This window comes from Ursus americanus, chromosome 30 (assembly GCF_024610735.1).
Source record: "Ursus americanus isolate L20-20 chromosome 30, mUrsAme1.1.p, whole genome shotgun sequence".
In the NCBI taxonomy this organism is placed as follows: domain Eukaryota; kingdom Metazoa; phylum Chordata; class Mammalia; order Carnivora; family Ursidae; genus Ursus; species Ursus americanus.
Genome location: NC_142156.1, coordinates 16,781,399 through 16,808,240, shown reverse-complemented (window position 1 = coordinate 16,808,240; position 26,842 = coordinate 16,781,399). Strand labels below are relative to the sequence as shown.

The window sequence follows — 26,842 nt, the reverse complement described above, 5'->3', positions numbered from 1 at the left end:
GCCCAATTTAGAAACCTAAACCTTTATCTATGATGTTCCCTCTGCTGGGAACACCCAGTCCCCACCCCTTCCTCATCTCCTTTTTGTCCTTTTATAACAAATGTTTTATTGAAGTACAATACATATAAGGACAAATGTGCATATCATAAGTGTACAGCATGTTGAATTTTTCAGAGATGCCATAACCAGCATCCGGATCAATAGGTAGAATGTTCCCAGCCCCCAGAATGTCCCCCTGTGTCCCCATCCAGGTGCTACTCCCCAAGGGGAGCCACTCTCCTGACTTGTAACGGCACAGCTGGGTTTTGCCTGCTCGTGTATCTGATCTTAACTCGATGGCACGCACACACTTTGCTGTGTGGCGCCCTTCACTTCATGTTCTATCCGAGAGTGTGGTCCATGCTGTGTTAGTAGTTGGGGATTATCCATTTTCAGTGCCGTAGTGTGTTCCATTGTGTGGATGTGCCACGACCTGCTCATCCATTCTCTCTTTGGAGGGCATTTGGAGACCAGTGGAGGGTTCCCAGCTTGGGGCTGTTACAGAGAGGGCTGCATAGAACGTTCGTCTTGGTGTTCCCATGCATGTGTGTCTGTGCGCAGGTGCCTGCTTCCCCCACCTGTGTACCAAGCAGAAGTGCATGTGTGCACCCTTAGTGGACGCTGCCAAGCAGTTTTCCAAATCACGTATTTGTTCTTGAACTTCCTCACGGTTTAGACACATCTTCCTCCAGAAAACCTTCCCTGCCCACTCCCTGCCAGTTTGAATACTAGAGGGAAGGCATGCAGGCTGGTAGGACTGGCCTGAGCAAAGGCTCAGAGGTAGGAGGAAAGCCAGAGCCTGTAAGGAGGGGCTGAGTCACTCTGGGGAGCACAGCACAGGGTAGGGAGGTAGGGGTGCGTGCCACAGATGGATTTCCCATTTTGTCTGGGATTCAGGGGTGAGGGAGCCAGCCCTCCAGCCCTCCAGCCCCCTGCCCTGCACCGCTTAGCCCCTCAAAGCCCCACTTTGTCCTCAGGATAAGGTGAACTTCGCGCTGTGCTCGGGCCCCCGGCTCGAAGCCGCGCTGGCCTCCAAGGATCGGGAGATCCTGCGGCTGCTGAAGGATGTACAGCACCTCCAGAACTCTCTGCAGGAGCTGGAGGAGACCTCTGCCAACCAGATCGCGGACCTGGAGCGGCAGCTCGCGGCTAAGTCTGAGGCCATAGAAGTAGGTCTTGGGAGAGGAGGTGTGCAGACGGGGGACAGGCGGGGCGTCCTCAAGCAGAAGGACGTGGGCCAGCCTGAAACCGTCTTTGTTTTCTCCTCTAGAAGCTGGAAGAGAAGCTCCAGGCGCAATCTGACTATGAAGAAATTAAAACAGAGCTGAGGTACTGTAGGGACTGGGGCTCCACCACCCCCAGACCTCTTCCTTAGTGAGGAGGGGCCCTGGACAAAGTTCATGATCTTCCTCCCTCCCACCGCACCCCGCTTGGTGATACCCTTGTCTCTCCTCCATGGCAGCCTTAGTCTCAGAACTTAACCATGCTTGGTTCTTTGCCCTCCAGAGCCACCTTTAAGGAGAACATGCAAGGTGGCTTGTGGTCCGTGCGGGAACTGGCGGGGGATGGTGCTTGCATCAGATTAGCTCAGGCCGGCCAGTATGGGAGTGGGTTAATGCAACACCCCTCCAGGTATCATTGGAACCAGTTCATAGCCTGCTACTTAAGGCCTGTTGTTGTCCTGAGTCCAGTGTTATGTAGGGTCCACAGGGTGGGGCAGTTGTTCTCAATCAGGGAAGGTGAGCTAGAGGAAGTACCTCTCAAGACCTCTCCCTGAGCCCCAGGAACTTGGCTGGCCTCGGACTCTCTCCACTTTCTCTGGCAGCATCCTGAAAGCCATGAAGCTGGCCTCCAGCACCTGCAGCCTCCCCCAGGTGAGTGTTCCCGCCACTGTCCCCACAGTGCAGGCTGCCCTTGAGAGCCTTCTGCCCATCGTGCCCTCTCAGCCCGGCTTCTTGTCTCCCCAGGGCATGGCCAAGCCCGAAGACTCATTGCTCATGGCAAAGGAGGCCTTCTTCCCCACGCAGAAATTCCTTCTGGAAAAGCCCGGTCTTCTGGCCAGTCCTGGTAGGGGAGACGGGATGCTCTTGGGGCCAAGGGGCTGTGATAGGGACTGCCCGTGGGCCTCTGGCCTTCTCCATGCCCACAGACCACTGCCTCCCATGTGAGCAGGAGAGGGATGGAGAAAAGGGATACACATTGAATGAGCAGCTGCTGTGTGGTGGCGCTGAGCTGGGGGCTCTCCGTGGCGAAGCCAGCTGGCTCTGTCCACAGCTCACTCGGGCTCTCCCCCGACAAAAGGCTCCACTCATCCCCAAGCCCCAAGCAGCAGGAAGAGGTCACAGGGCACAAGGAGGGCGTTCACATTGTACCCCCTGCAGCAGGACTCCTGATAATGACCCGCAGACATTGCTCTCTTCCCAAATCACCTTCTCAGCTGCTCAGCCCTTCTCTGCACACAGTGGCTCCATGACCTTATAGCTGTGTGGCCCCGGCCAAGACTCTCTATGCTGCCTTTGTTTCCTCATCTGTAAAATGGGGACAATAACGGATCTGTTCCATGGGTGCTATTCACATGGAGAATGCAAATACATACGACGCGTAGGAAGAGGAGGGCTGTAAGGTGGACAGGGGCCAGGAGTGGACATCCTGCTGCAGTGGGCATTGGTCCAAACGCCCCACCCTGGGGCCAGGTGCTCAGTGCATGTTCTTAATGTAGGAGGGAGGGCCCCAGAGCTGGCATGTGGGCCAGGCCTGCACAGATGGGGATTTGAGAATCAGAAGGGGAGCTCTTAGTACTGCTGGATGCCCATAGCACTTCTCTCCCCCTCCCCACCTGCCCTCTCCTCCCCCCTTCCCCCTTCTCTCCATGAATTGCTCTCTCATGGATGTGTCTCTCTGCCTCCCACTTTCTGTTTCTTTGTCTCTCTGTCTCTTTCTGCCTTTCATTCTGTCTCTGTCTCTTTCATTCTGTCCGTGTCTCCCCTGTGTATGCCTGGTTACTTTCTTGTTTCTCTCTGCCTCTCTATTTCCCTATCTCTGTTTCTCTGGTGTCTCTCTTACTCTCTCTGTCGCTCTCAATATTTCTCTCCCTCTCTCTCTCTCCCTCTCTCTCCCCCCATCACTGTCTGCTTCTGTCTTTCTCTCTGTCTCTCCTCTCTTCCTCCATCTGTCTGTCTCTCTGACATTATAGAGGAGGACCCTTCGGAGGACGATTCCATCAAGGACTCTCTGGGCACGGAGCAGTCCTACCCATCCCCTCCTCAGCTCCCGCCACCACCAGGGCCCGAAGACCCCCTGTCCCCCAGCCCTGGGCAGCCCCTGCTGGGCCCTGGCCTGGGCCCCGATGGCCCAAGGACTTTCTCATTGTCCCCCTTCCCCAGCTTGGCTTCTGGGGACAGACTGGCAGGGGATGCACTGCTGTCCAAGCACATGATGCCCCCAGCCACCTTCAAGGGGGAGGCAGGCGGCCTGCTGGTGTTCCCCCCGGCCTTCTATGGCGCCAAGCCCCCCACAGCCCCTGCCACCCCAGCTCCTGGCCCTGAGCCTCCTGGGGCCCCTGAGCCGGTGGACGGGGCTGGGGGCAGCACAGCCGGGGCAGGGGCCGGAACCGAGGAGGAGCAGCTGGACACGGCGGAGATTGCATTCCAGGTGAAGGAGCAGCTGCTCAAACACAACATCGGGCAGCGGGTGTTCGGCCACTATGTGCTGGGGCTGTCACAGGGCTCGGTCAGCGAGATCCTGGCCCGGCCCAAGCCCTGGCGCAAGCTCACGGTGAAGGGCAAGGAGCCCTTCATCAAGATGAAGCAGTTCCTGTCGGATGAGCAGAACGTGCTGGCTCTGAGGACCATCCAGGTGCGGCAGCGAGGTGAGGGCCCGTCCCAAGTGCAGGGGCTGCAGGCGCAGGCTCTGGTATCTGACCCAAACTCTGCCACCTCCCAGCTGTGCCACCTGGGGCAAGTGACTTTACCTCTCTGTGCCTCGGTTTCCCCTTCTGTAACACAAGGATTTCTGGGGCCTGTGGCTACCCCTTGCTCCCCCACCTGGCCCTAATGGGACAGCTCAGGCTGATCACTGTGGGAAAAGGCTGGGCCCAGGGGCTGCCCGGGCAGGTAGGTACTTCCTGAGGACCTCCAAACTTCAGTTCACCCATCCGTGAAATGGCCTGGGTTCCTGCCAGCCTTGCCAGACTTGATTTTTAGGGTATCCCATGTGAATGGCCCAAGCTTTGACCTCACAAACATACCTGAGTTTGAGTTCCAGCACTAGGTGACCTGGGGCACGAGGTGACCTGGGGCAACTGACTAGTTTCTGTGTCTCAGTTTCCCCATCCCTCCCCATCTGTCAGCCTCCCCTGAGGTTTCAGTGAGTATAAATCATTCAGCGGCGTGCCTGGAACATAGTAACTGCTTGAGAACTGCTAGCTGTGGTGGCGGCCATCGTTGTTGTTACCATTGTATTATTATTAGTTCAAGCCAGAATCATTTGTAGACCCAGTTTGTCACACAGACTGGCTAAGTGTGGTCTTGCCACACACACTCGAGGTCTGGCCCTCCCTATCCCAACCCTGGCCCTGGAGCCCCTGAGAAAGGAGGGGACCTGCCCTTCACGCTGCCCAGCTCTAGGGACTGACCCTCAGCATGCAGGTCCCCACGACAGATGCCCCCTTGTCTCCCCCAGGCAGTATCACCCCAAGAATCCGCACACCAGAGACAGGCTCGGATGACGCCATCAAGAGCATCCTGGAACAGGCCAAGAAGGAGATCGAGTCCCAGAAGGGGGGTGAGTGTCACTGCCGCAGGTGAGGCCTGAGCCTCCAGGGCCTGCCCTGAGCAGGAGGTGAGCCCTTGTCCGCTTCGTCAAGGAGATCGAGTCCCAGAAGGGGGGTGAGTGTCACTGCCGCAGGCGAGGCCTGAGCCTCCAGGGCCTGCCCTGAGCAGGAGGTGAGCCCTTGGCCGCCTTCGTCAAGGAGATCGAGTCCCAGAAGGGGGGTGAGTGTCACTGCCGCAGGTGAGGCCTGAGCCTCCAGGGCCTGCCCTGAGCAGGAGGTGAGCCCTTGGCCGGCTTCGTCTACTATAGCGGGGACTCCAGGCAGGTTAGAACCTCTTTGCCAAGCAACCTACAGCCAAGGGAGGCCTGGACAGCCAGATCCCTGTTAATGTGGGAGCCACTAGCCCTGCGTGACTCTACTCAAATTCCTTGAAATTAAATAAAATTACAGCTTCAGTTTTTTGCATGGTGACAAGTGGCAGCCGTATGGGACGGCCCAGCTACTGCCGCTACCTGGTCTGGATTATCCAGTGTCTTCGACTTTGAAGAGACACAGTGATCTGTAATGACACCAGAACTCTGTGAAGCGTGGAGGCCAAAGCCTCACCCTCCTTCCTGCACCTCTACTTTCTAGTTCTCGAGGAGACCCTGTTCTCCTGGCTTCCTCCTGCCTCCCAGACTATACCTTCTACACTTTCCCAGGAGCCCTGCGTTAGCCTCGTAGTGCTGCTGTTCAGCCACAAACTCTGGCTAAAAACAACACAAATTGATCGTCTTGGAGTTCCGAAAGTCGCAGGCCCGCAGTCCGTCTCACCGGACTAGAGGCAAGGTGTCAGCGGGGCTGCGCTCTTTCTGGGGGCTCCAGAGGAGAATCCATTTCCTCACCTTTGCCAGCTTCTAGAGGCTCCCACATTCCTTGCCTCGTGGCCCCTGCTGCATCCTCAGGGCCAGCATCATAGCCGCTTCCTCTCTGCCTCCGATCCTCCTGCTTCCCTCTCACAAGCACCCTTGTGAGGATGTGGGGCCCACCCACATAACCCAGGATCGTCTTCCATCTCAAGATCCTTAACTTAGTCACATCTGCAGAGTCCCCTTTGCCATGTGAAGTAACACAGTCTGGGCCCAGAGACGTGGATACCATTGGGAGACCATTATTTAGCCGACCAGAGTGTACTGTCTCCATCAGCCCCTCAAACACAGGGCTCCCCAGGGGACCCCCCCCCCCCAGGCCCTCTGACTTTCCTATCCTTCTTAGATGAGTTAGTCCATTCCTGAAAGTTCCATCAATACCCAAAACACCCCCTCTCCAGGCCACACCTCTCTCGAGAGTTCCAGAGCCCTAAGCCAACTGCTGGCTGGACATGTCCACCAGGGTTCCCCACTGGCATCTCAGACTCTGAGATGGAACTCACTGTCTTCCCCTACCCCTCACTCACCCCACAAACCCACCAGCTCAAGGCTGGGAACCTGTCACAGATGGTGCCAGACACCCAGGTGGGTGAGAGGTTATCCTTGACTGCCACCATCATCACTTGCTGGGACTCTTGCATTAGCCTCTTCACTGGCCTTGCCAATGATATTCTAGGCCCCACTGCAGCCCATCTCCACCCAGAGGCCAAAGTGATCTTTCTAGAACACATATATGGTCATGTCACTACTCAGAATCCTCCCACAGCTCCCCATTGCCCTCGAGATAAAAATGCCAACTCTTCAACAAGGCCCCAGGCCCTGTGGTCTTGACTCCTCCTGACCCCCTATGCCTCTCGAATGAACTGCTTATAGCCATGTCCATTCTCATGCTGTTCCCTGTGCCCCTAAAGCCATCCTCACCCCTGGCCAACTCCTGCTCATTCTCAACAATTCAACTCAGAAGTCACCTTGTCTAGGAAACCCCCCACCCCCATCCAGATGGATTGGATACTGACCCTCCTTGTAATCACCTGCACTGCTTGATGCAATGGAGCCGGAGTGGCCTGGATGCAAATTTTGGCTCTGCTCTTTATTAGCTGTGTGACCTTGGGCAAGTTACTCAGCTTCTCTGTGCCTCCATTTTCTCATATTTAAAATGGGCACAATATTAGTACTCCTTTCTTAAGGTTGTGTGAAGATCAAATGAAATCAGTCCTGATGAGCACTCAGCCTGGGGGCCTGGCATGTAGAGGGTGCCCCTGAAAATGTAGCTATCATTACAGTTAACATAGTCATTATTTTTGTCTCTGTCGTTACATTTGTTCACGTTACAAATATCTCTGCTGATATGTCTGTCCCTCCTACAAGTCTGAGGGCTTTTTGCGGTCAGGAACGGAGTTGCATCCCCGCACCCAGCACAGTGCATCACGACACCTGCACTGTAGCTGACTTTGAACGTGATGCTGGCTTGCGCACTCCCACTTTGTGGTGTCTGCTGCCCCCCGGTGGCAACTCAGAACAAGTGTCCCGATTCCCAAGAGTCTGCTGCTGGGGACCAAGTGTTTCCCAAGGACGCTTCCTCCGGCCGGGTCCCTGGGAGGGGCAGAGGAGGCTCACCCTGCTAGGTGCCTACGCTGTCCCACCCAAATAATCCACTGAGGACCTGCTGCACACAGTTTAATTTCTTTCTTCTTGAGCTCCTGTGGCAAGAGAGGCAATCATTCAGTAAACATTGGTTAAGCATCTACTGTGTGCTGGACACAAGGTACGGTTGTGAACGAGACACAATATTGGAGTGTAAAGAACCATGAGAAACAGACTAATCAAACTCTCCCACTAAATAAACAGGACAGCTGAGAGCAGAGACGGGGAGACCTGCTCACAGTTACACAGAGACCGAGGGAGAACCCGGGAGTCTCCTGACTCCCTATACAGTGCACTCCCACAGGCGGGGCGGGGGGGGGGGGCGGTTCAGAAACAAGATAGCAGAGAAATTTAAAAAGCAGCATCGGGGTGCCTGGGTGGCTCCGTTGGTTAAGCATCTGACTTAATTTTGGGCTCAGGTCATGATCGCAGGGTAGTGAGATCCAGCCCCGAGTCAGCTGTGAGCTGCGCCTGGAGCCTGCTTAAGATTCTCTCTCCCTCTCTCTCTGCCCCTCTCCCCGCATGCACACTCTCTGTCTCTAAAAACATACTAATAATAAAAATAAAAAGGCAACATCACAGCAGAGTAGGCCAGCCAGGGGGGTTTCCGTTCAGGGTCTGTGAAGAGGTAGCAAGAGAAAAAAATGCCTGGGTTATTGTCCCATGCCCCTGACAAGAGTGAATGCTACGCAGAGAGCAACTAGTAGTCCCCCAGGAAGGAGATGAATATGGCTGACTGCTAGCTTGAGAGTTCTACTCTCGGAATTGAAGGAAATATTTATATACAAGCGGTTCCTTTATCATTGTTCACAACAGTGCCAAACTAGAAACAACCTAAGTGTCCTCTAGCGGGGGATCAGGGAGATAAAGCAGCGAATATCACTTCAAGTGGCATAAGCAGCCACGAAAGATAGAACTTTTAATCATGAGAAAAAGAGATCATGTTGATACTAAGTGGGGGACAAACCAGGCTACACTCCCACATCAAGTATGATTGCCCCGCGCCTGAGGTTAGAAAGCAGATAAAGGAAGAGCCTGTATATAAGTCTTTATCATTGTTCACAACAGTGACAAAGGTTAGAAAGCAGACCAGAAGGAAATACATGAGGGTATTGCATGTGGTTGCCTTTGGCAGAGAGATTAAATTCATTTAACGGCTTTATTGCGGTATCTTCACAGTATCTCCAAAGCATGCTTATACTGCTGCTGGGAACATCTTTGCCCTTCAAACCATGCCCTGACCGTGGGCCTCTGGCCACCCTGTCATCCTCCCAACAGGCGAGTCCAAGAACACGACAGCCCCACTCAGCATCACTAATGGCACAGCCCCAGCCAGCACCTCAGAAGACGCCATCAAGAACATTCTGGAACAAGCACGCCGCGAGATGCAGGCGCAACAGCAGGCGCTGCTGGAGATGGAGGCAGGCCCCCGGGGCCGCTCGGTGCCTCCCTCGCCCCCAGAGCGGCCCTCGCTGGCTGCCGTGAGCCAGAATGGGGCCCCGACCTATGTCAAGCAGGAGGACAGCAGTGGCGGCGGTGGCGGGGGAACCAGCAGCAGCGCCACACAGACGTCCCTCACGGTCCTGTCCCCGGCAGCCTTCGTGCAGAGCATCATCCGGAAGGTCAAGTCAGAGATCGGAGACGCCGGCTACTTTGACCACCACTGGGCCTCGGATCGTGGCCTGCTCAGCCGCCCCTATGCCTCCGTCTCGCCCTCCCTCTCCTCCTCCTCCTCCAGCTACTCTGGACAGCCCAACGGGAGGGCCTGGCCCCGTGGGGATGAGGCCCCCGCAGCCCCTGAGGACGAGGCGGCGGGGGGCGAGGAGGAGCCCCCCAGGGTGGGCGAGCTGAAGTCTGAAGGGGGCGTCCCCGAGGCAGGCAGCGGTGGGCGGCTGGCCTACTACCCAGCTTACGTGCCCCGCACGCTGAAGCCCACCGTGCCGCCCCTGACACCCGAGCAGTATGAGCTTTACATGTACCGGGAGGTGGACACCCTGGAGCTGACACGCCAGGTCAAGGAGAAACTAGCCAAGAATGGAATCTGCCAGAGGATCTTTGGGGAGAAGGTGAAGATAGTGGGGCCCACCCCCAAGAAGCTTAGGGGGCCATAGGGCCCATGGGACCTGGGGAGGGAGAACCACCTAAGGACCCAGCCCCCAGTGTGTATGGTCTGGAAAGAGAGGTTGTGCGTATGGCAGGAACAAGGCAAAAGCAGGATGACCCCAAACCCTTTTTCCTGCATCCATCTATCCCTGGGTCCTGTGGGAAGGGGGCCATGGGCAGGGCTGACATTGAGTCCTATGGTTGTTCAAGCAGTGAAATGCTTCTGTCTGGTTAGGAATAGCTATTTACCTCCCATCCTCCAGAACCCTCCATCCCTCCCAATGGTCCAGCCACTAAAGGGTTAAGTCTCAGCCCAGCCAGGGGTACCCTGCAGTGGTTAAGTAGTTTTTGACAGCACCTCTGCCCATAGCAGGGGAGCAGGCAAAGGGTCAGGTGCGCTGAGAGAAGTGACCTAAGTGGAAGGCATAGGAAGACTTCCTGCAGGAGGGGGCATTTGAGGGGTCTTAAAGTCAGGAAGGATTCTTACATGTTGGGATATCTGGAATGGCACTGCCGATGGGGGGCATGGTCTAAACACACAGCGGCACCTAGGAAATGAAGAACAAATCAAGGCAGCCCTGGTGTCCCAGGGAATCAGAGTGAACAGTGGTCCCTAAGGGTCTCGCAGAGAGGGAGGGAAGGGATGGCCAGTGTCCCAGGAGCCTGCCTCCCTACCCTTCCTGCTCCACCCATCCCCAGGTGCTGGGCCTGTCCCAGGGCAGTGTGAGCGACATGCTGTCCCGGCCGAAGCCATGGAGCAAGCTGACGCAGAAGGGGCGAGAGCCCTTCATCCGCATGCAGCTGTGGCTCTCAGACCAGCTCGGCCAGGCCATCAGCCAGCAGCCCAGCGCCTCCCAGGGTGAGTGTGGTCGGGGCCCTCTGGTAGGATGCTGCCAACGCCCAGAACTGCCATTCCCAGCTGCCATTACTTCTCTCTGGAAGACTGACTGCAGTGTTATCCTTCCTTCAGCCAGAGGGATGCCCTCTGTTGGTGGTTTTAGACTCTAGGTGGCGCCAGAGTGCCTAGAGCAAGTGGAGAAAATACTTTGCGTGCGGAGCGGAGCGGCACCCTCCCATCCCCTGACTAGAATCGCTGATTGAGCTCTTTCCCCAGCTATGAACACACAGCCTCAGAAGCCTTAGCACAGAGATTTGGGCTGTTATCCATCCATTAGTGATGTACAGGCAGGGTGAGGAAACTGAGGCTCAGAGAGTTGCCCAAAGTCACAGAGCAGAGAAGGAAGGATGGAGTCTGGGGAGGGACTCTAGCAAGCCCACGCTCCCTTCCCCATGACGACCAGTGGGCAAGTGAGTCGGAGCCCCGGTGAAGTGCAGGCATAACAAGAATACTGCCAGAAACATAATATAAGGCCACAAAGGCATCCCAGGTGATGGTGTTTATTTTAGAAGTTCATGCCCACAAAACAAGACAGCACATTGTTGCAGCATTGGCTACACGCCTGTGCATTAAAATGTCAAAAAGAGGGGTGCCTGGCTGGCTCAGTCGGTAGAGCATGTGACTCATGAGTTCAAGCCCCATGTTGGGCATAGAGCTTACTTTAAAAAAAAAAAAAAAGTCAAAAAGAGCCACCACTCACCAGCCTGGGAAGAGGGGTTCTGCGGGGCGGGGAGAGGAGGGCTCTGGCTGTCTCTGTTGCTTTTTGTCTTTAAAACAAACAGGGAGATTTGAAGCAGATAAGAGAGTGTTAACATCTATTCAGGGCATGGACCCAGGGAAGGGAAAGAAGATTTACGTTTTCTTTTCAGGTTATTTCTATACTTTGAAATATTTTATAATTAAAAATTTTCATTGAAAAGCTCTGCTGCTTCAGGCAGTTGTAAGGACTAATGCAACCGTTCTAATGACAGCTGCCGCTTGTCACACAAGGCTGAGCCCTTGCCGTGCCTCCATCCTTAATCCTCATGTCGGTCTTGACCAGAGGACTGTTTGTCATTCCCACTTTACCGAAGAAGAAATGGAGGGTCTGAGTAGTGCAGTGATGTGCCCAAGGTCACTGGCCAGTCAGTGGCGGAGTCAGGATTAGAACGCAGAGCTTTTAGCAATTAAGGTCCCTACGAGTGCCTACCCCAGAGCCCGTACCTGTGAAAGAGTTCTCATCCTCGTATCGTGTTGTGTTGTGTTGTAATTAATCTTTTTATTGTGGTAAAACTCACATCACGTAAAATTTACCATTTGAAGCACTTTTAAAGTGTACAATTCAGTGGCATTTAGTACATTCAAAACTTTGTGCCACCCCCAACTCTCTCTCACCCCAGGGCATTCTCATCACCCCAAAAGGAACGCCGGGCACATTAATCAGTCGTGCCCACTCACGCCTCCCCCAGGCCCTGTAATCACCAGTCTGCTTCCTGTCTGTGTGGATTCCCCGCTTCTGGACATCCAAATGGAATCGTACAGAATGTGCCCTTTCATGTCTGGTTTCTTTCACTGAGCATCTTGTTTTCAAGGCTCATCCATGTTGTAGCCTGTCTCAGTACTTCATTCTTTTTATGGCCGAATAATATTTCCATGTGTGGATAGACCACTTTGGGCTATTTTGAGTAGTGCTGCTGTGAATATTCATGTACGTGTTTTGGATTCCTTTGGATATATACCTCAGGATGGAATTGCTGGGTCAGGTGATAATTCTGTAACTTACTGAGGAGCTTCCAAACTGTTTTCCATAGTGACCGCACCATCTTACACTCCGGGCAGCAATGTGGGGGAGGGGGCCCTATTTCTTCACATCCTCACCAACGCCTGCGATTTTCCGATTCTCCATGTTTGAAGCCATCCCCGTGTGTGTGAATTGGCATCTCGTTGCAGTTCTGATATGCATTTCCCCAGTGTCAAACTGTTTTGATTTTTTAAAATGTCTTTGTTGTGTAAGGATAGGGTTAGGCAAAGACGGTCAAGAATGGTGTTCCTGGTGGAAGAAGCCACAGAAGCAAAGGCTAGGAGGAAGGATCCTTCACAGATTAGGAAGGGAGTGAGGTCCGGCAAGCGTGGACACTTTGCCCAGGGAGTTGGGGGTGAGCCGGATGCCAGGGGAGGCTTCCAAAGCATGGCCTCCCCCACACCAGCTACCTGCCAACACAGTCTGGTTCAAATAACCGACCCTTCAGCACTGCCCACAGTGGTCAGCAACCACTTGTGTCTGAGGCTTGCTTCTCAGAATTCTCTAGCTCCCCCAAAGTGGTCTCTGACCCCTCCCACCCCCACCCCACCCCACTCCCCGCCTACCCGAATCTTTCCCACCATCCTTTCTCTCTCCCTCCCTTGTCTTTCTTGCTGCCTTTCTCACTGTGTCTGTGTCCCAGTCTCTCTCCCCCATCCCCTTCTTTTCCCTGTCCCTCTTTCCTACTCTGTGCCTATCCCTACCCTGTGTCCCCCTGTCACTCCATCTCTCTCCTTCCATCTCTCCCTCACTGTCTCTCTCCATCATAATTAGCTGCCCTGTTTGCCCAGGACACGGGACATTCTGTACTACAACCAGCAAAGTCCTGGGCAAACAGACCAGTTGGTCACCCTGCTCTCCCCCCTCTGCCCCGCCAACATCCCTGTCCAACGCCCTTGCTCAAGCCCCAGCCAACCTGACTATTTGTGTCCAACGTCCCGGCCCTTTATAATTAATGTGTTCCTCCTGATAGAGCTGATTTCTCAATCTTTCAATAATTTTGTCAGAAGTGGTCCTTGAAGTCTGAGTAGTTGGAAAAGAACTGTGTTCTGCCTGGAGGCTGGCTGATTTCAGGCTCATCATTGGGGTCTCCCTCCATCTCCTCATCCCGCTCCCTCTCTAGTTGGAAATCTGGCCCTTTAGGAGGGGATGCAGGTGCTCCAAGAGGCAGATGCCTTTGAAGACCCTCAATTCTCCTCCAGCTGAGCCCAGCTCCTCTCCCATGCCAGTGATAGATGGACTATCGAAACAGCCTCTTTCCCAGGCTGGCCCTTTCCCACCAGCTCTGTGTCTGTGCTGGTGAGAGTGACGGGGATGTGTGAGCTCCAGCATCACACAGATGCCACCTGGATGACCAGGATCAGCCCGATTTGGGGGTGGCAGGGAATGATACTCTCTTCGTGATGCCAGCTGCCACCTCCACAGAGCTGTGATGCCACTGCTCAGAACTTTGAGGCTTCACTTTGCACCTTGCAAGGGTACACAAGGGTTCTGGCCAAAATTTATTCACTCAACAGACTTCTGCCCAGCACCTCCTTCCTCCCCAAGCTCTAGAACTCACCCATGACTAACGTGTGGTCCCAGCCTGCCAGGGGCTTATAGTGAATGAGAGGACAGTGTCAGATATAAGCAGACCTCAGCTTGCCACTACTAGTCCCTGTGTGATCTTGGACACATTGCCTAACAGCTCTGAGCCTCAGTTTCCTCCTCTATAAAATGGAATGACATGGTAACTGCCTCCTAGAGATGTTATGAAGGTCACTTGAGATCACATAGCATTATGCTGGGCATGTAATAAGTACCCAATAAAAGGAAGCTTATTTTTATTACCATCATCATTGTTGTCATCTGGTAAGGGTGAGATCTGGCACAAGAAGGAAATTATAGTGAAGCGTAACAATGTAGTCAAGGTGCTATTAAACCTTAAAGCTGTGCACCTCAGGGAAGGGACATTTTGGGCTGGGTCTTGAAGGATGCATAGGAGTTCGAGGCTAGGGAGAGGGCCTTCAGGATGGCAAAGGCATAGTGACTTAGAAGAGCCTAGGAGGTTTGAGGGGGTGATTGGGGCTGTGAGAGTAGCTCCAGGTCTGTGTGGTGGGTTCCTACAAGAGAGTCCAGAGCCTTAAACATTAGGACAAGGAGGACACATTTCTTGTGCAAGGGTCAATAGGGAGCTATTTAAGGTTCTGGAGCATAGTAATCTGCTTGCTTTCTACAGGGAAGGAAGAACCCCTCCAGAGCAGAGGCTCAGGATGTTCTTTGTGGAAGCAAAGCCACTACAGGATGGTCTTTTCACTGCCTAGCCATCATACATTTTTATACTTAACGAATTTCTGGCAGGCGGCAGCCAAATGTCTTGAAAAAGAGGTACCTGTTTCTAATTCGCTGGAAGATACCATGTGGACCAGCACTGGAATTCCCCATCCTCCACCATGGTCCCCACCCCTTTAAGGGCACCTCCCCCACCTCCTGGGATAGTCGGGAGGCTCAGCTCATGCCCGAAAACCCAGTGGGGGACTGACTCCTCAGGAGTCAGTCATGGAGTCCTCTTGATGGCACCGAGGAGGGCTGGTGTAGGCGTAGTGCTATGTGCTCTGTGACGTATTTAACAGATTCAGGGACTGGGGGTTGACAAGGTGATCCCACCCAACATGTCTTCCAAACGGCTTTTGAGGGGCGCCTGGGTGGTTCAGTCGGTTAACCAAATGGCTTTTGACAACTAAAAACTGTGGCTTATAAACTCACTTTTTAAATATGCCAGTGTACCGTGCACATCTTTTCTTTTTCTTTTTTCAGCTTTATTGAGATACATTTGACATAGTAACATTGTGTAAGTTTAAAGTATACAACATGATGATTTGATATGCATATATATTGCAAAATGTTTACCACAGTAAGACTAGTTAACACATCCTTCACCTCACATAATTACCATTTTGTTGTTCCGTTGGGAATAGTGAAGTTCTACTCTCATAGGCAAATGTCAAGTATGTAATGCCAAATTGTTCACCGTGGTCACCACACTGTACATTAGATCCCCAGAACAGACTCATCTCATGTGGACATCTTTTCATTATGTTATTTTTAATTGCTTCAAGGAATCACCATATTTTATTTAGTTAATCTCTGGTGGTTGGGTTTATAGAGGGTTGCCAACTTACTTTTTGGAATTTTTCATTTTTGAAGTAATTTCTGATTAATTGAAGAGTTGAAACAACAGAACAACAGACTCCCTGTACCCCACACTTGGTCTCACCAATTGCTGATTTCGCCATGTTTGTGCTTTCTCTCCTGACCATTTGAGATATTAGTTCACATCATGTCCTTTTACCCCTAAGTGCTTCAACAAGTGTTTCTCAAGAAAGAGAAACCTGACGATGATACAATACCATTGATGTAGCCCACTATCTATTTTTTTTAAGATTTTATTTATTTATTTGACAGAGAGAGAGACAGCCAGCGAGAGAGGGAACACAAGCAGGGGTAGTGGGAAAGGAAGAAGCAGGCTCCCAGCGGAAGATCCTGATGTGGGGCTCGATCCCAGGACCCTGGGATCACACCCTGGGCCGAAGGCAGACGCTTAATGACTGAGCCATGCAGGCGCCCCACCCACTATCTATTTTCAAGTTTGTTTGTTTGTCCCAATAATGTCCTTTATATAATTTTTTTAAGTGAACTCTGTGCCCAACATGGGGCTTGAACTCACGACCCCGAGATCAAGAGTCGCATGCTCCACAGACTGAGCCAGTCAGGTGCCCCACCATCCTTTATAAAAGTGTCTTTATCCCTGTCCAGGATCAGATTCAGGAACCCTTGTATTTTGTGGTCACGTCTCCTTAGTCTCCCATTTTGAACAGTCTTCTGTCTCTCTTTGTTTTCCAATTTTGACGTTTTTAAAGCCCAGAAGCCAGTTATTCCATAGACTGTCTCGATCCGGCTTTGTCTGATGCCTCCATGTGATTAGGTACAGACCACATTCAGACACGATGCTGTGTCCTTCTCGGCCCATTGCCTCAGGAGGCACCGGTTGTTGATTTGTCCTTTGATTGGTGGTGTTACCTTTGGTCCTTTGGTTAAGTGCTGTCTGCCCAAGTAGCCGTATCGTAGAGTTACTATTTTTCCCTTTGTGATTAGTAAGTATCTTACAGGGAGATACTTTGAGACCATGTAAATACCCTACTCTTCATCAGACTTTCATCTGCTAGTTCTTGCATCCAGGATGGTCCCTGCCTAAGATACTACTATGACGGTTGCAAAGTGGGCTGTTGCCCATACTTGGCTCTAACAAACAAGCACCCAAACCGTGTGTGTCTGTTCCAGATGGCAGTAACTGCCTTCTCTGTCTCTCTCTGGCCCACAGCCAGTCCCACGGAACCGAGGTCCTCGCCGTCCCCACCCCCTAGCCCCACGGAGCCAGAGAGGAGCTCCCAGGAGCCCTTGATCCTGGCCCTGGAGGGCAGCAAGGAGAACCAGCAGCCGGAGGGACGCTCCAGCTCCTCGCTCGGGGGGAAGATGTACTCGGGCAGCCAGACCACAGGGGGCATCCAGGAGATTGTGGCCATGTCCCCCGAGCTGGACACATACTCCATCACCAAGAGAGTCAAAGAGGTCCTCACGGACAACAACCTAGGTACAGGGTGGCGGGAATCAGGGATGCTGCCTCCGACCCTGGTTGGCTCTTACTTGCCTTGAGCAGAGTGCCCAGAGTGAGATCCCGGGGTCCAGCCTACAGGGGCCGGCCAGCCCAGGGGCGTCCAGGACCCTCTAGAAGGCATCTGACTCTGACCTGGGTCCCTAGAGTAGTACAGACGGGGGGTGAGTGCAGGTCTAATGTGACGTGAATCCTCAGCCCACAGTGACAGTGAGACTCTAGCACAATCCTGACCCAGTGCCGAGCCCCTTGGCCTCAGGGGACACACAGGAGAAACCTGTTCTAGAACTCGTTGGCCCTATGGATCACAAACTCCTCTCCACTGCAGGTCATGCGCCTCTCCCAGAGGGACGCACACAGACCCCGAATTCTTCACTGCAATTTCTGTTATAAAAATAAGACATGTTCCTTATTTTAAAATACCAAACAGTACAGGGGGAAAAGCTAAAAAGTAAAATTCCCCAAGCCCCCAGTCATACTCCACGATTTTGTATATATCTTTGATACTTCCTGAAAACATGCAAGAATATATGTATACCTGATTTTTTAATTGTTTTCTACGTAGGTGAATTTACATACATACGGTCCTATAACTTGCTTTTTAAAAGTGAACCCTGCTTTATGGACACCCTTCCACATTATAATGATCAAAACACCTGCGGTCTTCTTCCCTGTTGCCAAGTGTTGCAGGCCAGGGATGCCCCACATTTATGACCCACTTGAAGGGCATTTTGCTTATTTCCAGTTTCCTTCTGCCTCTGAAACCACATCAGTATGCGTCTTTGTGCCTTTGAGCAAGTGTAACTGGAGGGACTTGCAGGATCAGAGAATATGCCATTGAAATTTTGATACAATCTGTCAAATTACTTTTTAACGAGATGACACTAACTTGTGCACATGAAGTTTTTCAGACCTGGTCGGGGATCTCCTAGGAGTGAAGGAAATCTAAATTATGAAACCATTGTTGGTAGCTGTCGGGTCCCCTACCCCCGACCTCCTATTTTGCAGAACAGATTCCCAGTGGGTGTGGGTTCTTCCAGGGGTGGGTTCTTCCCTCTGAGTTAGTGGAGACATCCCGGTTCTCCTCCTTTTCTTGTCTCTCCTGGGCGCACTCAGCCCAGCCTGGGGTAACAGGTTGCCCTCCCCTGTCCCTAGGGCAGCGGCTGTTCGGGGAGAGCATCCTGGGGCTGACACAGGGCTCCGTGTCTGACTTGCTGTCCCGCCCCAAACCCTGGCACAAGCTGAGCCTGAAGGGACGGGAGCCCTTTGTGCGCATGCAGCTGTGGCTCAATGACCCCCAGAATGTGGAGAAGCTGAGGGACATGAAGAAGCTGGAGAAGAAAGGTGAGCACTGGGTATTCTGGGCGTGACTTCAGTTTTTTCCATTGGAACGGTATCTAGTTGTAACCCAAAGAAAGCAAGGGCCCCGTGGATCATCTCAGCCTGGTGTGGGGCTGCAAAACAGAGCAATCCCCCAGCGTATATTTGAAAGCAACTAAACCATTTATTGTTTTTCCCAATAAAACCCGAATACCCCACCTCTTTCAGCATCCTTCCATACACCCATAGCTGCTTCATGGTCTTTTGTCAACCCAACTGTACATTCCCCAGAATGCTCTCTCTCTCTGACCCCCTTTGCCTAATACCCAGACTCCACACAGCAAAGCACAAAAGTGGCCCAGCAGACAGGAATTTCCCCTCCTGGGGGTGGGCGAGGAGATTGCAGATTCTTCCATCATCCATTATTATATCCCTGAAAAACAGCCGCCATTGAGCACCTGCTGTGTGCCCACCCAATCCTGTGCTGTGCTGAAGGCGGTCTAAAAAAGCTCAAGGTCGGGAGATGAGATACAAGGAACTGAAAAGCTGTCGCCCTGGGCACCAAGGCCGTTCCCGGTGAGGGCCGAGGGCCAAGCCAGCCTGTGAAGGGCACACAAGCTGTTGGCATCAGACAACTGCAATTGAGAACTTGGCCCGCCACTTCCTGGCTCTGTAACCTTGGGCACGTTACTCCCTCTCTCTGTGTCTCATTCTCCTTCCTCTGAAGATAAAAGTCTCAGGGCATTGCTGTGAGGATAAAGTTACATCCTCCATTCTGAAGCAGGTTTCTTTTCCCCACATTTCGGTGATCCGGGGTTGAGACGCATCATGCAATTATGGGGCTCATTTAAAAAATGAATGTCCTGCCCTCGCCCCCAAGACTGTAATGAAATTCAGGGACACTTCTGTTAACCAAGAGAATGCACCCGGTGTTGAGCACTTCCTATGTGTGAGGGCCCAGGGGGGAGAATGGGATGAGACTGGCAGTGGGCCCCTGAGTTTGGAGCACCAGCCCGGAGCTGCCCCCACCCCCAGCTCCAGCCACCACTAGGGGATGGGCCTGTGGTCAGCACCCCCTCAGTGCTTCCTCCCCTGCCCACCCCAGCCTACCTCAAGCGCAGGTATGGCCTCATCAGCACCGGCTCCGACAGCGAGTCCCCGGCCACCCGCTCAGAGTGCCCCAGCCCCTGCCTGCAGCCCCAGGACTTGAGCCTCCTGCAAATCAAGAAGCCGCGAGTAGTGCTGGCGCCCGAGGAGAAGGAGGCGCTGAAGAAGGCCTACCAGCTGGAACCCTACCCCTCCCAGCAGACCATCGAGCTCCTCTCCTTCCAGCTCAACCTCAAGACCAACACCGTCATCAACTGGTTCCACAACTACAGGTGCGGTGTGGGGGCGTGCCCCCTGGGAGGGTGGTGGAGTCGTGGCCGGTCCCCTGCCCCATCCCAGGGCCAGGGGGAGCCCAGCTTGGCCTCTGGGAGGTGGGGAGACCACATTGCCAAGTGTTTAGATCCAGAGTCTAGGCAAACCTGGGTATAAATCCCAGTTCCACCATTTCCAGCTGTGAGTCGCTTCACCTCCCTGAGTCGTAGTCTCCTGACCTATAAAATGGGAACCGTAGTGGGATCTGCTTCCTGGAGTTGTCCTGAGGATTGATTCAGTGGGCTACCATATTTACATAACATACTGGCCACATGGTATGGGGTAGATGATGATATTGTTGTCACTGTCTTAATTATTACTTACCACCCAGTTTGCATCTGCCTCTGTGAAGGGACAGGGAATGGTATTTGGGGCACAGGCTTGAGGGGCCCTAACTACCCACTGAGCCTCATGTGGGAGCCCTGATTTGGGGTTCTTGACCTCTCCCACTCCCGAGGCCAAAGGAAACCCCTCTGGCAGCCCCTTGGTCTCCACCTGCCTGGGGGAGTAGGTGATTCCTGTCTCTGTGGCTGTCTCCCACTCACCAGTCCCTAGTCATGGGGGTCACTGGCCTATAGTGGCTGGGCTTCCTAGGATTTCAGTCCCGGGCCTGGCTGGGGGCGATGACTGGGTTCAGCAGTGCCCGAGGAGACTGCAGAGGGGCTCCCTGAGTTCAGCTGAGAGCCCCGTGGAGAAGGCTTGATGGGATTCCAGGGACCATCTCTGAGCCCCCTTTCCCCCAGCCAAGCTTCCCGAGCAGGAAAGGTCTCTGGTGTCCTTGTGGTGCCAGAGAGAGAGTCCCTCCACATGTTCCAGGGGCAGAGAGAAGGTCTCTTGCTCCCCAAGGGAGAAGAGGAAGGAGGAGCCTGGAAAGGTGTAACATTTGAAATCTCCTCTCTCCACAGCTCAGGCATGGGCACCCCCAAAGACCTGAGTTCAGCACCTTGGCTGTGTGTTTTTGGGCAAGTCACTGTACTTCTCTGAGTCTCATCCTTATCTTACAGATAAGGCAGATAAGGGGCACCTGGGTTTTTCAGTTGGTTGAGCCTCTGCCTTTGGCTCAGGTCATGATCCCATGGCTCTGGGATCGAGTCCCTCATCGGGCTCCTTGCTCAGCGGGGAGTCTGCTTCTCCCTCTCCCTCTGCCCACCCCCCCCACTCATGTTCTTACACGCTCTGCTCTCTCCCTGTCTCTCTCTCTCTCTCTCTGTCTCAAATAAATAAATAATCTTTAAACAAACAAACAAAACAGATAAGGCAGATAAGGGATCCGATACTTACCCCACGATGCTGAATCAAGGACCAAATGAAAACACTTCAGGCATAAATATATTGTTAAATATTGCTGCTTATGATCTGGCTCAGACCCAGGGCCTTCCAAACAGTAAATGACATAGGTCCCTATATCCTCACATCCTCCTTCCCTTCCTGGGGGATATGGGGATGTCCTGTCCCCTCTTGTTCTCCACAGGAACTGAGCCCTCCATTTTTATCCGACATATTCATTCAACAATAGTTACAATGTATGCACAGTGATCCAGGATCTGGAGATACAGGGGTTCAAAGCCATCATCACGGGGCACCTGGGTGGCTCAGTCAGTTAAGCATCCAACTCTTCGTTTCAGCTCAGGTCATGATCTCAGGGTTGTGGGATCGAGCCCTGAGTCAGGCTCTGCACACAGAGTGGAGTCTGCTGGAGATTATCTCCCTCTCCCTCTGCTCCTCCCCCTGCTCGTACGTGCTCGCTCGCTCTCTCTCTCTCTCTCAAACAACTAAATGAAATCCTAAAAAATAAAAAAAATAGATTACCAGGGAGACTGTGCTGTAGATTCAGGAATCAGGAATTGAAAATTACTAGTAGTAGTAGTCGACTACTGTTTATTTATTTATACAGTGGTGTGAATAACTATTAGCCTCATGTTTCTGTTCTACAGTTTGGACAGTCTGATGATGGAACTTCAGACATTGAGCCATCCTAAACCCCCCTCCAATCCCACCTCAGTGGAACCCCTAGGTCTCCCTGGTCCCAGCAGCTCTTCCCTCTTCTAGAGGAGACTGAGGGTGAAGGTGGAGTCCCGTGGAAGGTGGGCTGAGGCCACCTTTGTAGCGGGACTGGGGACTGAACCCGATGACCCCTCAGAGTCCTTCTAGGCTTAGGCTACGGGGATGGGATCCCATCCCCAACCTGGACAGGGAGCTGGGGAGGCAAGAAAGTGTAGCCAGATAACTGTGTTCCCAGCCCAATTGCTTGCTCTGTGATCATAGCAATCCTTGTGCCTCTCTGAGCCTTGTCTCCTGTTACCTGTAGGAATGAGACTAAAATCCTTTTCCTAAGGTTACGATGAAAAATAAATGAAATAATCTGCAAAAAGCGCTTGGCCCGGTGCCCGATACATAGTAAGCCCCCGTTAGTGCGATGTTTATAACGTATAATTGTTAGTGTTACAGGTCAACAGCGTGTACTTTGTTATTAACATCAGTGGGCAGAGGGCTACAGCGGGTACCCGAGGAAGCCCTTTTGTTCTATGACCTTGGACGAGTCATCTGACTTCTCTGGACTTCATTTGCTGTTAGGAAAATAATGACTGGGGTTCGTCCCCATCCTGGCTTGTCCTGCTCTGCGTATGTGGGACTGAGTTGCCCTCCGACAGCAAGGAAGCAGTTGAAGTGAAGAGAGAGTGAATGGGTTCTGGACTAGAATCCGGGTTCCCCAGGTTCTGGTCCCAGCTCTGCCCATGTGTGCTGTGGTGACCTGAACAAGTCACTCTTCGCACCTCAGTTTCCCCTTCTGGGCTGATGTCTGAGAGTCCCCACAGGAAAGAAGCAGAGAGTTGTTGCCACAGACTACGTCTGGGACTGACTTCAGGAAATGCTCTAGACTGGTGCTGCCCAAAGAAACATAAGGCAAGCCACGTGGGACTTAAAATTTTCTAGTAGCCACATAAAAAAAACAAAAACAGAAATACATGAAATTAATTGTAATAGTGTATTTAGTCTAATGTAACCATTTCAGTGTGTAATCAATATAAAAACTTTAGTGAGACCTTTTACTTTTTTTTGTACTAAGCCTTCAAAATGCAGTGTGTATTTTAACCCATACAGCACATCTCAGTTCAGACTAGCCACATTTCAAGTGCTCAAGAGCCACGTGTGGCCAGTGGCTACTCTATTTGACAGCTCAGGTCTAGATCATGAACTTTGGAATCCAGCAATCCTGAGTTCACGCCCTGACTCCGCTACTTACTGGCTGTGTGAGGCTTGTTTCCTCCTGTGTGAAGTAAGAATGATAATAGCACCCACTAGTAAGGTTGTTGATGTTGCATGTGAAGAGGCCCCTGGGGAAGTGGGGGGGTCAAAATGCCACTTGTCTGGATTGAGTCTGAGGTTAGCCAGATCCCCCATCCAGCCCCTTGCTCACCACCATCTCTGCCCCAGGTCCCGGATGCGCCGGGAGATGTTGGTGGAGGGGACCCAAGACGAACCAGACCTCGACCCCAGTGGGGGTTCTGGAGTCCCACCACCAGGCCACTCCCACCCAGACCCTACCCTACAGAGCCCTGACTCTGAGGCTGAGGACCAGAAGCCTACCGTGAAGGAACTGGAGCTTCGGGAAGGCTCCGAGGAGAGCATCACACCCCCGACCACCCAGGACAAGGCCCAGGTGAGGATTAAGCAGGAACAGACTGAGGAGGATGCAGAGGAAGAGGCGGGCAACCAGCTCCAGGACTCAGGGGAGCAAGACAAAGGCCAAGGTTCCCCCAAAGAGGCGCATCCTGACCATCCGGATAACGACAGACTCCCTAAAGTGGCCCCAGGGCTCCTCCTTCCAGGCGGGACCACTCCAGACTGCCCTTCACTACAGCCCCCCCAGGAGAGCGAGGGCGGGGAGCGGCTCCACCCGGACCCTCTAAGTTTTAAGTCGGTCTCAGAGTCCTCGCGCTGTAGCCTGGAGGTGTCACTGAACTCACCCTCGGCTGCCTCCTCGCCGGGCCTCATGATGTCTGTGTCACCCGTCCCCTCCTCCTCAGCCCCCATCTCCCCGTCCCCACCCGGCGCCCCTCCTGCCAAAGTGCCGAGTGCCAGCCCTACCGCCGACGCAGCTGGGGCTTTGCACCCCAGCGCCAAGGTGAACCCCAACCTGCAGCGGCGACACGAGAAGATGGCCAACCTGAACAGCATCATCTACCGGCTAGAGAGGGCTGCCAACCGAGAGGAGGCCCTGGAGTGGGAGTTCTGAAGGCAGGGGCACGAGGGCGAGGGGCATACCAGGTGGCCAGCTCTCCCCTCTCACTCACTCTCAGACGGGGTGGGGGAAGGAAGGAAGGAACTCAACCATCCAAATGTGGACAGCAATGTTATGCAGTTTACGTTTTTTGTTGTAATCCTAGTTCTATGACGTTGTGAGGGAGCAGGTGGGGCAAGTGCCACTGCCGCCTCTTTTTGGCACCCCCTGCCCCATGGAGCACCCTCTTCTCCACCCTGGCCTCTCTGCGGGAGGCAGAAGCGATGTGGCACCACGTTTTCACCTGGAAACTCCAAACTCTTTTAGAAAAATAAATATTTATAGACCTCTTTTAGATATTTTAATAAAGGATCCTTTGGAATTTATTCCCAGCCAATGCTGTTTTGATATTACAGAGAGTTATAAAATCAGGATGCTGTCACAACTGTTGCGAAGTATAACTGAAGTTGTGTCGTTTTTGCCACTAGATGAGATTAAAGGAAGACAATTGTTCAAAGCCATCACAAAACACTATAAGACTGACCAAAATTTAGATAACCCTTGAACTGCAATTTTTTTTTCCATATCTGTCTGTGAGACACAGCACATTGCTACTGCCCTTCCAGAAACCGTGCTGAAAAGAGAAAGTCCAAAAGACTCTAAATGAAAACCTCCATGCCGTTGAGGATGTGTTTCATTCTGGTGGTCTGTTTTGCAACCTTGATAACACAGAACGTCCCGTGCCGTCGTAAATGTTATAGAGGTGTGGGCTGTGGCCAGCTATCGGCCCCAAGACGTGACATGGTACAGAACTGCTTCCACTCTCTCTCGTCAGAAACCTGTGGGCCGCCGAGGTTGGACACCCAGCCTGTCCATCTGTAGACAAGATGTGTTTTTGGATCCATTGGGAAGCCAGGCGAGGGGTCAGATGATTGGAGGGCAGCACCTGAGCCAGAACGACCCCATTCCCCATTCTGAATCGTGGCCACAGCCCAGGAAGTTTCCCCATGGCTTTCCGGAGCAGGACTGCGGCCGCCATCTTCCCCTCCCTGTGTTTCAAGAAAATAACAGCGTTGGTCATCCCATGAGCACCCAGCACCAAAAAGTAGATTCCTCCAACCAGAGACCCCACTTCCCCTTCTTGCCATCTTCCCTCTCAAAGTGACGCAGGTGCTGTTTCTGGAAGGCATCTGCAACTCCCAAGTCCATGCAGAACAAAACGAGAAGGTTGAGTTCACCACAGCATGACCACCGTATCTCAGTCTCTACGTCTCCCCTCCTGCCTTCCAACGCACAACCCTTTGGGGAGCAAAGACTCAATCCCCCCAAAAAACAGAGAAGCCCTTCGTCTAGCATCTTTGCCGTCAGGGTTTCTGGCGGGAGAGTTCTCAGTATGGATGGAACAGCCACTGTATTGGTTTTTGACACTCTCTCTATCCCGTTTTTATTTCTTTTCCTTTCTCAAACTCTCTGTGGGAAGGCTGAATTGGTGACTCCCCAGCTGAATCCAGAATGACCATGAAAAGGTGGCCATAATCGGTGCCAGTCCAGTGCCAGGGAAGATGGCTGAGGGGTTTCACGGATGCAGCAAGCATTTTGAAACCAGGCCAGCAAGATCCAGTGACCAGAAGGGGACAGTTGAGGGCTGTTCCAGAAATCTCAACTCTCATGCACCCAGGCCAGGCTGCAGTCTCCACAATCAAAGAAGAACAACATAAACCCTGCAGGAAAACATCCTTTTCCATACACCCAGGCTATGCATTGAAGAGTTTTCCACTGTATACATTTTTATCCAGATGAAGGTATTTTTATATTTTGACAATAGGAAACAGTGACCAATTTTCAGAGTAATCAAATCTGGAACAAACGAAACATCTCCTTTAGCCACCACCGCCCTGTTGCAATTAAGACAACCGTGAGGGAACACACCACTTTCTACTATTGAAACCCACACAACATTGAAATCCAGGCTCACCCGCAGACTACAGATCTTAGAGGACTAAATCTGGCTTTTGTGTGACGGGATTTGATTAAGCACTTAGCATATAGTCTTTTGAACACAGAAATCCTGTTGTACTTAAAGCTAGCAGACCCATGAACAACTTTGTCAGGTTCGCGTCCTATAACGGTAAAAACAAAACAAAAACCCACAAAACCGTTTCTATGAGAGATTGATGAACTTTGTTTAAAATTTTAAAAAGAACACGTTCTGTAAACGCGTCGCTCAATACAGAATTGTATAATAACGTCTGGGTGTCCTGCTTGCTTTGTTCTGGAGCTGGGGATGCAAATTGGGGGTCCAGGCTGGCCCTCAGAGGTGTTTTACAAGACATTTTGTAAAAAAAAAAAACAAAAAAAACAAAAAAAAAACAAAGAAAAAACCTGGCTTTTAAATTAGTTCGACACCATTAAGATCTGGCCACACTGGACCCAAGTTCCAATGTGACAGCAGCTGCCCCTTTTAGACAGGACACTTGCTTGCGATTCGCCCCAGTCCTCACCTGTGCCACCTGCCTGAGTCCTGTGGACATCTCTATTGGCAATTGTGCTGTGGGCTCCATCAAAGGAAAATGAAAGGATCGGATTCCATTTTTCTCCTCAGGGCAGGAGGGTGGAAGCAAGTTAGACTCTGGGGCTGAGATCATGCCCTGCCCCCAAATCAGGGGCCACAGGTCATAGCCCCAGGACCACCCAGTTGACAAGCTGTGCCCACCTCAGTGGAATGAGGAGCAGGTGTCCCCAGCCTCCCAATAGGAAAAGGCCAAGACGGGTTTCCTAGTAACCAACAGAGCATCGCCCCTTTCCATGCTGTATAACTCAGGCCTTGGTTTTCGTGTCTGAGAAATAGGGGTATCCCAGCAGCCAGCTCAGGAGGTGATTGTGAGGAATAATCATGGAGGTAAAACATGTTAGACAGAGTGTGGCACATCAGGGCTCAACATTACCTGTTGTTATAAGGAGCAGGGGTCGGGTTCTTTCAACCCGTGATGGTGAGTCTCTGCTTCAAGCTACAGGGTTTTTTTCCTTTCTTGACCAGTAATGTCAGTGCTGGGGTGGCATTACTCATCCATGAGCCAAGGCCACATG

At 52.4% G+C, this 26,842-nt stretch overlaps 1 protein-coding gene across 1 annotated transcript in view; it reads left to right on the top strand.

Moving 5' to 3' along the window:
• The window catches only part of CUX2 (cut like homeobox 2), a 257,947-nt gene extending 231,946 nt beyond the window's left edge, over positions 1 to 26,001 (top strand). The window contains exons 11-22 of the mRNA XM_087857354.1: positions 1,017 to 1,208; positions 1,310 to 1,368; positions 1,865 to 1,913; positions 2,007 to 2,106; positions 3,233 to 3,907; positions 4,720 to 4,821; positions 8,641 to 9,428; positions 10,165 to 10,324; positions 16,504 to 16,773; positions 17,950 to 18,138; positions 19,220 to 19,493; positions 22,969 to 26,001. Coding sequence (XP_087713480.1) covers positions 1,017 to 1,208; positions 1,310 to 1,368; positions 1,865 to 1,913; positions 2,007 to 2,106; positions 3,233 to 3,907; positions 4,720 to 4,821; positions 8,641 to 9,428; positions 10,165 to 10,324; positions 16,504 to 16,773; positions 17,950 to 18,138; positions 19,220 to 19,493; positions 22,969 to 23,770 — 3,660 coding nt within the window. The 3' untranslated portion in view covers positions 23,771 to 26,001. The remainder of the gene's footprint in view (positions 1 to 1,016; positions 1,209 to 1,309; positions 1,369 to 1,864; positions 1,914 to 2,006; positions 2,107 to 3,232; positions 3,908 to 4,719; positions 4,822 to 8,640; positions 9,429 to 10,164; positions 10,325 to 16,503; positions 16,774 to 17,949; positions 18,139 to 19,219; positions 19,494 to 22,968) is intronic.
• The last annotated feature ends 841 nt before the right edge of the window (positions 26,002 to 26,842 follow it).